We start from the raw sequence: 13,629 nt of genomic DNA on the forward strand, positions 1-13,629 counted from the left end.
GCGTGTGTTCACAGCCGCGGTGTCGCAGTGATAGAGCTTTTTGCATTTCACTATCATTACACTTGCCATGGCTGTGAGCAGGCAGTGAGGTGCACCTTGAGAACCGGAAGGAGGATGGAGGCGGACATGGTAACACTCCGATGAGCTGTCCATGGCTCGGGACAAGAACAGCTACTAGCAGCAAATGCAACAGCTCAGACGAATGCCGCAGCACAGGTCTCCCACGTGGCTGCCTCTACACTGGAAAAACCCCACGGCAGCTCACCCTAGTAAACGGACTCAGGCTCCAGGGCTAAAACAGCCGTGTAGATGCCCCAGGCTCTGAGACCCTCCCCTGCACTCAGTTTCAGAGCCCAGGCTGCAGCCCGAGCCTAACTGTCCACCCTGGCGTGTGCAGCTCTGCAGCACTGGCCCTGCCAGCCTGAGCCGGTTGGCTGGAGCTCTGAGGGTATGTCTACACTACAAAGTTAATTCGAACTAACGGACGTTAGTTCGAATTAACTTTGATAGGCGCTACACTAGCGCTCTGCTAGTTCGAACTTAATTCGAACTAACGGAGCGCTTAGTTCGAACTAGGTAAACCTCATTCTACGACGACTAAGCCTAGTTCGAACTTACTAGTTCAAATTAAGGGCTGTGTAGCCCCTTAATTCAAACTAGTGTGAGGCTAGCCCTCCCCAGCTTGCCCTGGTGGCCACTCTGGGCACCACCAGGGAAACTCGTCTGCCCCCCTCCCGGCCCCGGAGCCCTTAAAGGGGCACGGGCTGGCTACGGTGCCCATGCCAGGTGCAAGCCTGCCAGCACCCAGCTAGCAGACCCTGCACCTGGCACAGCTCGAGCCAGCCACCCGATGCCCCCCAGCCCTCCCCCTCTTCCCGGGACCAGGCTGGCGGCTCCCGGGAGCTTGCCCGGGACCGCAAGAGGCGGGCACCCACCTGGTCTAGTGCGGACATCGTGGACCTCGTCCACGACCTCCGCAGTAGGAACAGGAAAGTGGCCGTCTAGGGCAGGAGAGCTGCCAGCCTGGCCACCCAGGAACAGGTGTGCATGAAAATCAAGGTGGTCCACTGAGACCCCCGACCCTGAGCCCTGAGCTTACAATGGCCGTCCTGGGTCAAACCAAAGGTCCATCTAGCCCAGTAGCCTGTCTGCCGACAGCAGCCAACCCTAGGGACCCTGGAGGGGATGGACCGAAGACAGTGACCAAGCCATTTGTCTCGTGCCATCCATCTCCAGCCTTCCACAAACTTTGGGCAGGGACACCACTCCTACCCCCTGGCTAATACCACTCCATGGACCCAACCTCCATCACTTTATCTCACTTCTCTTTAAACTCTGTTCTAGTTCTAGCCTTCACAGCCTCCTGCAGCAAGGAGTTCCACAGGTTGACTCTTTGCTTTGTGAAGAAGAACTTTCTGTTACTCGTTTGAAGCCTGCTACCCATTCCTTTCCTTTGGTGTCCTCTATTCCTTCTATTATGGGAACTAATGAAGAACTTTTCTTCATGCACCCTCTCCACCCCACTCATGCTTTTATAGACCTCTATCCTATCCCCCCTCAGTCTCCTCTTTTCTAAACTGAAAAGTCCCAGTCTCTTTAGCCTCTCTTCATATGGGACCTTTTCCAAACCTCTGATCATTTTACTTGCCCTCCTCTCTCCCACCCTCTCTCTTCCCCTCTCCCACCTCCTTTTCCCAGTCTCCCCGAGTTTTGTTCAATAAAGAGAGATTCTATTTTTGACCACACGTTTTCTTTATTTTGTACATCAGGAAGGGGGGCTAGGGAAGGGTAAGTGGAAGGAGGTGAGGGAGGAATGGGGTACGCGCCCCTGATGGGGAGGACTGGGCTGGCTCTGCGGGCTTCTGGGGGTGGAAGCTCTCCTGCAGCCCCCCAATTGCCCCCTCTCCCCAGATGGCAGCCTGCGGCAAGTGCAGCCAGGCTGATGGCCGAGTGCTGTGATGTGCCCAGTGTGGGTAGTCCGGGCACTCCAAGCCAGGACTGCTTTGCAAGCGGGGCACCCCTGAGAACTGTCTGTCCGGGGTGGGGGTCGGGTCCCTTTAAGCACAGCCCTCAGCTAGCCTGAGACAGCAGCTTCACGCTCTAAGTCCTCATTTGATGCCCTGCCGGCACTGCTTCCGGCCAGCCTTAACCCCGGTTCAGGGTCCGCTTAATGTGGACATGCTAGTTCGAATTAGGAAAATGCTAATTCGAACTAGTTTTTTACTCTGGATCCATTAGTTCAAATTAGCTTAGTTCGAATTAACTAATTCGAACTAAGTTAGTTCAAATTAGCGCTGTAGTGTAGACGTACCCTGAGATGTGGGGCCGCAGGTCTTGCCTTGCAGGGAGATGTGCCGGGGGAGACCCAGAGCCTCTCTCTGCAAGAGGCTCTCCCGCTGGCCGACTCCGTCTCAGAGACCCAAAGCTCCAGAGGCTACGTCCAGACTCCAGGCTTCTTTTGGAAAGCTCTTCCGCAAAAGCGTCTTGCCCCGGAGCGCGTCCACACAGGGGGCGCTGGGGAAGCGCCGCACGTTGGCGCAAGAGAGCGGCCAGACGGATGGGACGCTCTCGCGCATAAAAGGCCACCCGGGACCACTTCAGCCAGGGCTTGAGGTCTCCAGTTGCTTCCGAGGGCTGGTGCCGGAGCCCTGCGGAGACGCGCTGAAAGGGACCCCCGGACAGCCGTTCCTCTGCTGCTGCCGCGGGCTTGCTGCCTCCTCCAGGGACAGCAAAGCGCCAGCCGTGCCTGCTGTGGTTGCCCTGCTTTTGTGGACACCTCAGCTTTTTCCTTTGTGCCATGGCGCGGAGCTGCCCCGGGCGTGCGATGGCCCCACACGGCTACGTGCCACTTAGTGCCAGCTGCCTTCCTGGGCCTGACTGAGCTGGACCCTGAGCTCCTTCTGGCGCAGGAGCTACACTCTGGCAACCGCAGCCCGCAGTGGGACCAGCTGGTCCTGGAGCGGTGGGACGACCAGCAGTGGCTCCAAAAACTTCGCATGCGGGAGCTTCCCCGACTATTTCCCTGTGGCATCAGAACAGGGTGTGGCGGTGACTGACCTAAACCGATGTCCGGAGGCAGTGATGGGCTGGATGAAGTCAAATAAGCTGAAGTTGAATCCAGATAAGACAGGTCCTGTGGATCAGGAGGCCACCTGTCTGGGAATGGGGCGTGGTACCTGTTCTAGACGGGGGTTTTCTCCCCCTGAAATACACAGCTTGGGAGTCCTCCTGGACCCTTTTTTAACGTTTGAGATCCACAGTGATCCATGCTCTTGTCACAGCCCGACGGGATTACCGTCATGCGCCTCGTGGGGCTGCCTCTAAAGAGCCTTCGGAGACTTCAACTGGTCCGGAAGGCGGCTGCTCGAGTTTTAACCAACACTAGTTATACTGAGCATATTATGCCAGTGCTCCGGCAGCTGAACTGGCTTCCGGTATCTTTCCGGGCACAATTTAAGGTCTTGGTTATGGTCGGTAAAGCCCTAAACAGGCTGGGGCCGGGGTCCCTGAAGGACGCTCTTCTCCCACATGAACCCGCCCGGGGATTGAGGTCAGCTGGGGGGGCTCCGCTCAGCGTTCCCCCTCTTCTGGAGGTAAGATTAACATCTCTGCGGAGCAGGGGCCTTCTCAGCTTTGGTTCCCAGGCTGTGGAATTCTCTTCTTCGGGGTATTCGCCTGGCGCCAACGTGAGCCTTGCCCCAGCGTCAGGCTAACGCCGCCCTTTTTACTCCTGCTTGTATTGGTGTTTGAGTCTGTACGTGTGTGTCCCTCCGCTCAAGACGTTTTTAGCAGGTTTTATGTCCCTCAGGGGTCTCGTATTTTAAATGTTTATATATATATATATTTGTATTGTGTTAAAAAAAATTGCAAGCTGCCTCGAATATTTTAAATAGAGAGGCAGGGTAAAAATATTTTAAATTCATGAATAAATAAATATGTGCCTGGCTCATCCCTGCCCTCCAGAGGCGCGACACCCACCTGCGGCCGCCATCCCTCTGGAAAGCGGGTCACTATCGCCCTCTGCAAGCTCACCACCCCCGACAGCTACCGGTCGGTGGGCAGCCAGGTTTGCGAGGGGAAGTCCACCGTCAGGGCCCTCCTCATGGAGGTAAGGAGCTCAGGCTGCAGTCTCTGCGAGGCAGGGGGAGCCCAGGAAAAGGGGGGTTGGGGCCTGTGGGGGGTGGAGTCAGGGTGGGGAAAAGCCCCGACCTCGGGGAGGTAGTGCCATCCCGCCCTTGCACAGCCCTGCTGCTGGGGGGCTGGCCTCATGAGGGGTAGCTCCTGGGGTGTTTTGGGGGGCTAGAAAGGGGATAGACACCTCCCAAAGGCTCAGGCACTCCCTCTCATTCTCTGTTTTGTGAGTGTGTTTGTCGTCTTCTGCAGGTGGGGAGGGCCATCAACTCCCTCCTGCTGCGCAGGGTCATCCGCCCGGGAGACCTGGACCTGACCGTGGTCAGATTTGCTACCTGGGGATCCCAAGCTGCGGTGGAGCGATTGATGGGACCCACCTACTGATCCGCACGCCGGAGCATCAAGCAGCCCAGACATCAGTTGCAAGGGCTGCGTCTCGATGGTGCTGCAGCCCCTGGTCGACCACCACGGACAGTTCACGGACATTTTTGATGGCTGGTCAGGCAGAGCACATGATGCCCGTGTCTTCAGAAACTCCAGCTTGTATGGGAAGCTGGAGAACATAAGAACATAAGAACGGCCGTACTGGGTCAGACCAAAGGTCCATCTAGCCCAGTAGCCTGTCTGCCGACAGTGGCCAGCACCAAGTACCCCGGAGAGGATGGACCAAAGACAATGATCAAGAGATTTATCTTCTGCCATCCTTCTCCAGTCTCTGACAGACAAGAGGCCAAGGACACCATTTTATCCCCTGGCTAATAGCCTTTTATGGACCTAACCTCCGTGAAATTATCTAGCTTCTCTTTAAACTCTATTATAGTCCTAGCCTTCATAGCCTCCTCTGGCAAGGAGTTCCACAGGTTGACTACACGCTGTGTGAAGAAGAACTTTCTTTTATTAGTTTTAAACCTGCTACCCATTAATTTCATTTGGTGTCCTCTAGTTCTTCTATTTAGGGAACTAATAAATAACTTTTCTTTATCTGCCCTCTCCACACCACTCATGATTTTATAGACCTCTATCCTATCCCCCCTCAGTCTCCTCTTTTCTAAACTGAAAAGTCCCAGTCGCTTTAACCTCTCCTCATATGGGACCTGTTCCAAACCCCTAATCATTTTAGTTGCCCTTTTCTGAACCCTTTCTAAGGCCAAAATATCTTTTTTGAGGTGAGGAGACCATATCTGTACACAGTATTCAAGATGTGGGCGTACCATAGTTTTATACAGGGGCAGGAAGATATTCTGGGTCTTATTTTCTATCCCTTTCCTAATAATTCCTAGCATCCTATTAGCCTTTCTGACCGCCGCTGCACACTGCGTGGAAGTGTTCAGAGAACTGTCCACGATAACTCCAAGATCTCTTTCCTGATTTGTTGTAGCCAAATTAGCCCCCATCATACTGTACGTATAGTTGGGGTTATTTTTCCCGATGTGCATTACTTTACACTTATCCACATTAAATTTCATTTGCCATTTTGTTGCCCAGTCACTCAGTTTGGTGAGATCTTCTTGGAGTCCCTCAGGGTATGTCTACACTACCCTCCTAGTTCGAACTAGCGGGGTAGTGTAGACATACCCTCACAGTCTGCTTCTGTCTTGACTATCCTAAACAGTTTGATATCATCCACAAGCTTTACCACCTCAGTGCTTACCCCTTTCTCCAGATCATTTATGAATAAGTTGAATAGGATTGGTCCTAGGACTGACCCTTGGGGGACACCACTAGTTACCCCTCTCCATTCTGAAAATTTACCATTTATTCCTACCCTTTGTTTCCTGTCTTTTAACCAGTTCTCAGTCCAAGAAAGGACCTTCCCTCTTATCCCATGGCACATTCTTCCCCTGCCATGAACTTGCTGTTGGGGACGTGCAGATGCCACTGTGCATCGTAGGGGACGCAGCTTACCCTCCGATGTCGTGGCTAATGAAGCCATACACCAGCCGCCTGGACCCCAGCAGGAACCAATTGAATGCCCACCTCAGCCGAGCCTGAATCCAAATGGAGTGTGCCTTTGGGCACCTGAAGGGGAAGTTCAGGTGCCGGCTGACCTGCCTGGACATGGAGGAGCACAACATCCCCGAGGTGGTCATGGCATGTTGTGTCCGCCACAGCATTGTGGAGAGGAAGGGGGAGGCCTTCTCCTGGGGTGCGGGGCAGACGCCGGCAGCAATGGGCAAGCCTTCCAGCAGCCATGGACAGCTTCCATCCGCCAGGCCCATCACGCCCGGGTGTGCATCTGGGAGGCCACGAGGGAGAAGTTCTCCCAACACGGCCTCTGGCTTGCTGTCCTATCCCTTCCCCACCACCGCCCCTCCCTACACCCCTTCCCTGACCTCCCAGTAAAAACGCCTGTGCTGTTTCCACACAACGAAGGCTGTGTTTATATTACAGTAAAGAAAAGGTGTGAAGGGGAAGGGGGCCCATAGCCTGGCTAGATGTGCCACCTCGGTGCGGGGACCTCGCTGGAGTTGGGGTTGGGTGGGTCCAGGGAACACAAGGGGCGGAGCAGGAGAGAGGGCTAGAGCAGGGTCAGGGGTGGCAGGGGCATGGGCATTACTGGGGGGGGAGCAGAGGCATAGCGGGGGGGCAGGCAGAGGGGGCATGGGCATAGCGGGGGGGAGCAGCGGCAGCAGGCCGGTGTGCCATTCTGACTGACTTGACAGCACGCATGTTACTGCACCGCTTCATGAGCTGGTCCCATGCGCGGTTCCGCCCCTCAGCATCCTCACGGACCTTCTGCGCCAGGGTCTGCTGCCCGGTGCGCAGGACACTGACATGCTGGTGCATAGGGTCTTCCTGGGCCCTGGCGCACCTCCGAGTCCTCCGGGGCTGGGCGGCTGGCTTGGCCCTCGGTCCTGGCTGGTCCGGCTGTGGGGAACACACAAGGGAGAGGTGGTGAGTCAGCCCCGGGCCCTCCTCTGCGAGCAGCCACCAACAGTCCTGGGGCCAGAGGAGGGGGATGTCCCGGAAACAAGGCCACGTGTGGCCTGCACAGCCAGCCCCACCTCACAGGGGCCCTGAGGTGCCCAGGGGACTGTGCTGCCTGCTTCTCCCCTCCCCACCCGGCCCATGGACAAGCAGGCAGGGGAAGCATCCAGCCATGGTGGGATCCCCCCCCATGGGCGGCAGAGGAGCCAGGAGCAGCCTGGCCCTGCCTGGTGTCCGCACACACACCTGCGGTGTATCACACGTGCAGGCATGCCCGCGTGCGGCACTCTGCAGGGTGTCGGGGGTCGTGCCTGCGCCCTTGTGGCTAGCCTGCTTCCAGCCATGGCAGGGCGTGTGTGGCCTCCCCTGGGCCTGGCAGCAGGATCCCACCCGTGCTCAGGGGCTGCCTGCTGTGTCCACGTGCCGCACACTCACGCTGCACGTGGTTGCACCTGCACAGACCGCAGCACGATGTCCGGCCCGAGCAGCCCGAACGACACTCGCCCCCAGCCCATGTGGCCACCTCCCCTGCCCCGAGTGTGACCGCTCACCTGAAGATCCCTCCCCAGTGTCCAACGAGGCCTGGGAGACATCCCGGCTGACTGGCGCCGGCTCCAGAGACAGTCACAGTCTCCTCCTCCTCCTCCTCCGGCTGGCCCTGGTCCTCCAGCTCCTCCTCTGCCACGACCTCCAGCAGGGTGCCAATGGCGCTCTGGTGGCCGGAGTCCACGAAAATGGAGCTGGTGCAGCTCCTGGTAATAGGCGCAGGTGTGGGGCGCTGCCCCTCAGAGCGAGCTGCGCTCTCTGGCCCGGACGTATCCCTGACAGAGACCCTGTTCCAAGGTCTGGGGCGGGCGGGCACCCCCCAGGGACTCAGCCGCACGCTCGAAGGTGTCAGCATTTCACCACTTGGAGTGCAGATCCTGCAAGTGTCCTCGCCCACAGCTCGGGGAGGGGCAGGGTCTCCGCTCCGGACCAGGCGGGTGTGCTCCTCTTGGTTCCCCTGGGTGGGTCCTGGGACCCCTGGTGCTGTTCCCTGCAAGGGCCACAGGGGCCATGGGGGGCTTGACGTTCGGCCATGGCTGGCAAGGCCTGTGGCAGGGAGAGCCGTGTGGTGAGGTGCTGCTCACGGAGTGTCCACCAGGGCACCTGTGTTTTTCCCTAGAGCCTCTTCTTTCGAAACCCCTCCTCCCCATCCACACGTGCCGTGTTCTGAAAGCTTTCGGGAAAAGGCTTCTCCCCCGTAGGACGAGGGTTGCCAGTGCTGGAAACCCCTGCTCTTTCCATTTCCTTGCGGAAGAACGTGATTGCAGTGTGGACGCAACACAGGTCTTGCCAGAAAAACGGCTGTAGGGTAGACATACCCAGAGTCCCCTTGTCCCGTGGGCTCTGGGGCAGCCACTCAGGAGATGTTTCACTGCCACCCAGCTGATTAGCACAGCACCAACAGCTAGGTTTGTGTTTCTCCAGGTGGTGCACATTTGCACAAGCCATGGTGCACATACAAATTATTCCGCACATGGATGGAAACAGTCCACATGTGGATGGAAAAGATTAGTGGGAACATTGTCTCAGACGGACCACCTGGTTTCAGATGTCAGGTGGGCTTAACCTGTCTCATGCCAACTACTGGAGCCTCATTTTCTGTTCATAGACTCATAGAGCTGGAAGAGACCTCGGAAGGTCAAGTCCAGCCCCTTGCCCTAGGCAGGACCAATCCCAACTAAATCAACCCGGCCAGGGCTTTGTCAAGCCGAGACTGAAACACCTCTAAGGATGGAGACTCCACTACTTCCCTAGGGAACCCAGCCCAGTGCTTCACCACCCTCCTCGGGAAACAGTTTTTCCTAATATCCAATCTGGACCTCTCCCACCACAACTTGAGCCCATTGCTCCTTGTTCTGCCACCTGTTGTCACTACTGAGAACAGCCTCTCTCCATCCTCTTTGGAACCTCCCTTCAGGGAGTTGAAGGCTGCTATCAAATCCCCCCTCACTCTTCTCTTCTGAACAAAGCCAAATCCCTCAGCCTCACCTCATAAGTCATATGCTCCAGCCCCCTCATCACTTTGGTCGCCCTCCGCTGGACCCTCTCCAATGCGTCCACATCTGTTCTACAGTGGGGGGCCCAGAACTGGATGCAATACTCCAAATGTGGCCTCACCAGAGCCAAATAAAGGGGAATAATTACTTCTATAGATCTGCTGGCAATGCTCCTCCTAATGCACCCTAATATGCCATTAGCCCTCTTGGCTACAAGGACACACTGCTGACTCATCTCCAGCTTCTCATCCACTGTAACCCCCAGGGCCTTTTCTGCTGAACTGCTACTTAGCCAGTCGGTCCCCAGCCTGTACCAATGCTTGGGATTCTTCCCTCCCAAGGGCAGGACTCTGCACCTGTCCTTGTTGAACCTCATCAGATTTCTTTTGGCCCAATCCTCTAATCTGTCTAGGTCACTCTGGACCCTATCCGTGTGACGGCACATTGGGGTTTTCCCGTCTCCTGCACCCCCATAGTGGCATGGACAGACTCCCCCATCCAGTAGTATAGAGGGAGTTTATTGCTTCTGCAGGATACAGCACAGCACAGATGTCATCTGGTTCCAGGGCAGGCCTAGGATGCCTCAGCCCCCCTTGAGATGGGGGAGCCTGGGCCCCTAAATCCCAGCCCGTTGCCTAGGCTGCTTCTTCCATGATCCCAGCCAGAAACCTAACTCCGTCACTTCCAGCCCTGCCCCCAGCCAGGGCTCCACTCCCCTTCTTCCCATTGTTCCGCTCCCTGGGAGATAACTGGTCAGACAGGTTCGAAGCCCCCTTACATAATGACTCATCCCCTGCCCTGCTGGGCCGTGCTGCAGACAGCAGCCAGTGGAGGTCACTCACAACCCACTGCACAGCATAACAACCAGCAAGGTACCCCCCACTACGTCACACCCTGCCTTCCAGTGTATCTACCTCTCCCCCTAGCTTAGTGTCATCCGCAAACTTGCTGAGGGTGCAATCCATCCCTCATCCAGGTCATTAATAAAGATGTTGAACAAAACCGATCCTAGAACAGATCCTTGGGGCACTCTGCTAGAAACCGACGGCCAACCTGATGTCAAGCCGTTGATCACTACCCGTTGGGCCCGACAGTCTAGCCAGCTTTCTATCCATTTTACAGTCCATCTATCCAATCCACACTCCCTTAACTTGCTGACAAAAATATTGAGGGAGACCGTATCAAAAGCCTTGCTAAAGTCAAGGTATCTCACATCCTCTGACTTTCCCACGTCCACAGAGCCAGTTACCTCATCGTAGAAACTGATCAGATTGGTCAGGCACGACTTGCCCTTCATGACTCCATGCTGACTATTCCTGATCACTTTCTCCTCTTCCAAGTGCTTCAGAATGGATTCCTTGAGGATCCCCTCCAGGATTTTTCCAGGGACTGAGGTAAGGCTGATTGGGCTATAGTTCCCTGGATTGTCCTTCCCTTTTTTAAAGCTGGGCACTACATTTGCCTTTTTCCAGTCATCCGGGATCTCTCCCGATCTCCATGACTTTTCAAAGATAATGGCCAAAGACTCCACAATGACATTTGCCAACTCCCTCAGTACCCTCGGATGCATTAAATCCAGGCCCATGGATTTGTGTATGTTTAGTTTTTATAAATAGTTCCTAACCTGTTCTTTCCCCACCAAGGGCTGTTCACCTACTTCCCATACTGCACTGCCTAGTGCATTAGTCTGGGCGCTGACCTTGTCTATGAAGACGGAGGTAAAGAAAGCATTGAGTACTTCAGTTTTCCCACATCGTCTGTCACTAGAAGTATGACTAGACTGCATCCCTCTGTTGGCAGAAGAATGCACGTTAGGCAGGTCGACATTGCAAATGAGGCAGGGTTTTAAATATCCTGCGCCTAATTTGCATTAAAATGGCTGCCGCGTTTTGCTGACTCAGCACTTTGTTGGCAAAAAGCAGCAGTCTAGAGGGAGATCTGTCAAGAAAGAAAGCCTTTTTCGACAGATCCCTTATGCCTCCTGCAAGGAGGTTTACAGGATCTCTCGAAAAAGGCTTTCTTTCTCGACAGATCCCCCTCCAACAAAGTGCTGAGTCGGCAAAACACGGCAGCCATTTTTATGCAAATTAGGCATGGGCTATTTAAATCCCTGCCTCATTTGCAATGTCGACCTGCCTAATCTGCATCCCTCTGCCGACAGAGGGATGCAGTCTAGACATACCCTAGGTTACCTCCCTCATCCAGTAGGGTCCCACCCCCTCTCTGATCACCCTCGTATTGCTAACATGCCAGTAGAAACCTTTCTTGTTGCCCTTTACATCCCTTGCCAGCTGCAATTCCAATTGCGCTTTCGCCTGCCTGAGAACTCCCCTGCATTTTTGAGCTAGACATTTATGCCCCTTCCTAGTTATCTGTACAAGTTTCTGCTTCTTGTCAAGTGTTTAAGCTCACCAAGGATTTCCCTAGTAAGCCAATCTGGTCTCCTATCATATTTGCTTTTCTTGCTGGCAACGGGATGGTTTCTTTCTGTGCCTTCAATAAGGCTTCTTTAAAATACTGCCAGCTCTCCTGGACTCCTTTCCCCTTCATGTTAGCATCCCAGGGAATCCTGCCCATCAGTTCTCTGAGGGAGTCAGTCTGCTTTTCTGAAGTCCAGGGTGTGTATTTTGCTACTCTCCTTTCTTCCTTTGGTCAGGACCCTGAAATCGACCATCTCATGATCACTGATGCCCAGGCTGCCACCCATCTCTACTTCCCCTATTAGTTCCTCCCTGTTTGTGAGCAGCAGGTCAGGCTGCGCATGGCCCCGGTCGGTTCCTTCAGCACTTGTACCAGGAAGTTATTGCTCAGTCACATTACTTACAAGCTTTGGCCCGTTGGTGCCGGTGACACTCACCTTCCCAGCTGTGACCTTCGCGTGTAGCTCCCGACACTCCTGCTGCAACGCTTCGATCTGCTTATCTTTGGCTAGCAGGGCACTGGCCTGTTCCGTCAGGTCCTTGGCTCGCTGGCGGGCACATGCTTTTCTACACAGCTCCCAGCCGGAACCCTTCCCAGCCGCCGGCGCGTTTACCTGCCCCAAGGAGAGAGCAGCAAGGGTGACACCACAGCCAGGGCAGTCACATCAGAGCAAAACAAGCAGGGAGCAGCTGGTGGGACAGGCAAGGTGCCTTTCTCCCCCCCTCCCCACACACACCTGGAGGTGAACTCATGTGGAAGCACCTCTGAGTCTCCCCTGGCCAAGGACGCCACCAGCACATGGGGGGCGGCGGAGTGGGAGGGAGGGGCCCGGTAAAGGAGCGGTTCTGTGCTGGCCGGTGTTTTAGTGACTTGGCTCCCGAGTGCTAGAACTGTGCCTGGGAACGGAAACGTAGGTAACGCACGGGTCCTAGTAGGCCAAGGTGTTTCCAAGTTTATCATCGCCCCTCACTGCTGTCTTGAGAGGGCAGCATGTTGGGAGCTTCTGTACGAAATCTTTGTATGTTTATAATTCATATAATTATAATAAATATGGAAATGGCCAGGCTGGGTCAGACCAAAGGTCCATGCGGCCGAGGGTCCTGTCTGCCCACAGGGGCCAGTGCAGGGTGCTCCAGATGGAGTGAACAGAACAGGGAATCATCAAGCAATCCCTCCCCTGTCGCCCATTCCCAGCCTCTGACAGAGGCTAGAGACACTCACAGTACATGTTGCATTCCCCAGCAGAGATCAGCAGCAGACGTGTGCTGGGAAGAAGGGAGAGGCACACACACAACCTGGCTGGGGAGCATCCCTGGGCAAGGAGTTCCACAGATTGAGGCAGAAATACTTCCCTTTGGTTTGTTAAAACCTGCTGCTTCTTAATGTCTTTGGGTGACCCCTAGTTCCTGTGTTATGTGAAGGATTAAATAACATTTCCTTATTCTCTTTCTTCAGCCCAATTGAGATTGTAAATATGGGTTAAATAAATGGACAGTAAGGTGGATAGAAAGCTGGCTAGACTGTCAGGCCCAATGGGCCGTGATGAACGGCTCGGTGTCAGGTTGGCCGTCGGTTTCTAGCAGAGTGCCCCAAGGATCGGTCCTAGGACCAGTTTTGTTCAACATCTTTATTAATGACCTGAATGAGGGGATGGATTGCACCCTCAGCAAGTCTGCGGATGATACTAAGCTGGGGGGAGAGGTAGATACGCTGGGGGGCAGGGACAGGGTCCAGAGTGACCTGGACAGATTAGAGGATTGGGCCAAAAGAAATCTGATGAGGTTCAACAAGGACAAGTGCAGAGTCCTGCCCTTAAGAGGGAAGAATGCCAAGCATTGGTACAGGCTGGGGACCGACTGGCTAAGTAGCAGTTCTGCAGAAAAGGACCTGGGGGTTACAGTGGATGAGAAGCTGGAGATGAGTCAACAGGGGGCCCTTGTAGCCAAGAAGGCTAATGGCATATTGGGGGCATTAGGAGGAGCATTGCCAGCAGATCCAGAGAAGTGATTATTCCCCTTTATTCGGCTCTGGTGAGGCCACATCTGGAGTATTGTGTCCAGTTCTGGGCCCCCCACTACAAAGGATGTGGGCGCATTGGAGAGGGTCC

General features: G+C 55.1%; 1 protein-coding gene across 1 annotated transcript in view; it reads right to left on the reverse strand.

The window, feature by feature from the left end:
• Window positions 1-13,629, reverse strand: part of TSPOAP1 (TSPO associated protein 1) — a 98,529-nt gene that overhangs the window by 59,907 nt on the left and 24,993 nt on the right. The window contains exon 4 of the mRNA XM_075905055.1: window positions 11,959-12,135. Within this exon, the coding sequence (XP_075761170.1) occupies window positions 11,959-12,135 (177 nt within the window). The remainder of the gene's footprint in view (window positions 1-11,958; window positions 12,136-13,629) is intronic.

Source organism: Pelodiscus sinensis, chromosome 21 (assembly GCF_049634645.1).
Source record: "Pelodiscus sinensis isolate JC-2024 chromosome 21, ASM4963464v1, whole genome shotgun sequence".
Taxonomy (NCBI): Eukaryota; Metazoa; Chordata; order Testudines; family Trionychidae; genus Pelodiscus; species Pelodiscus sinensis.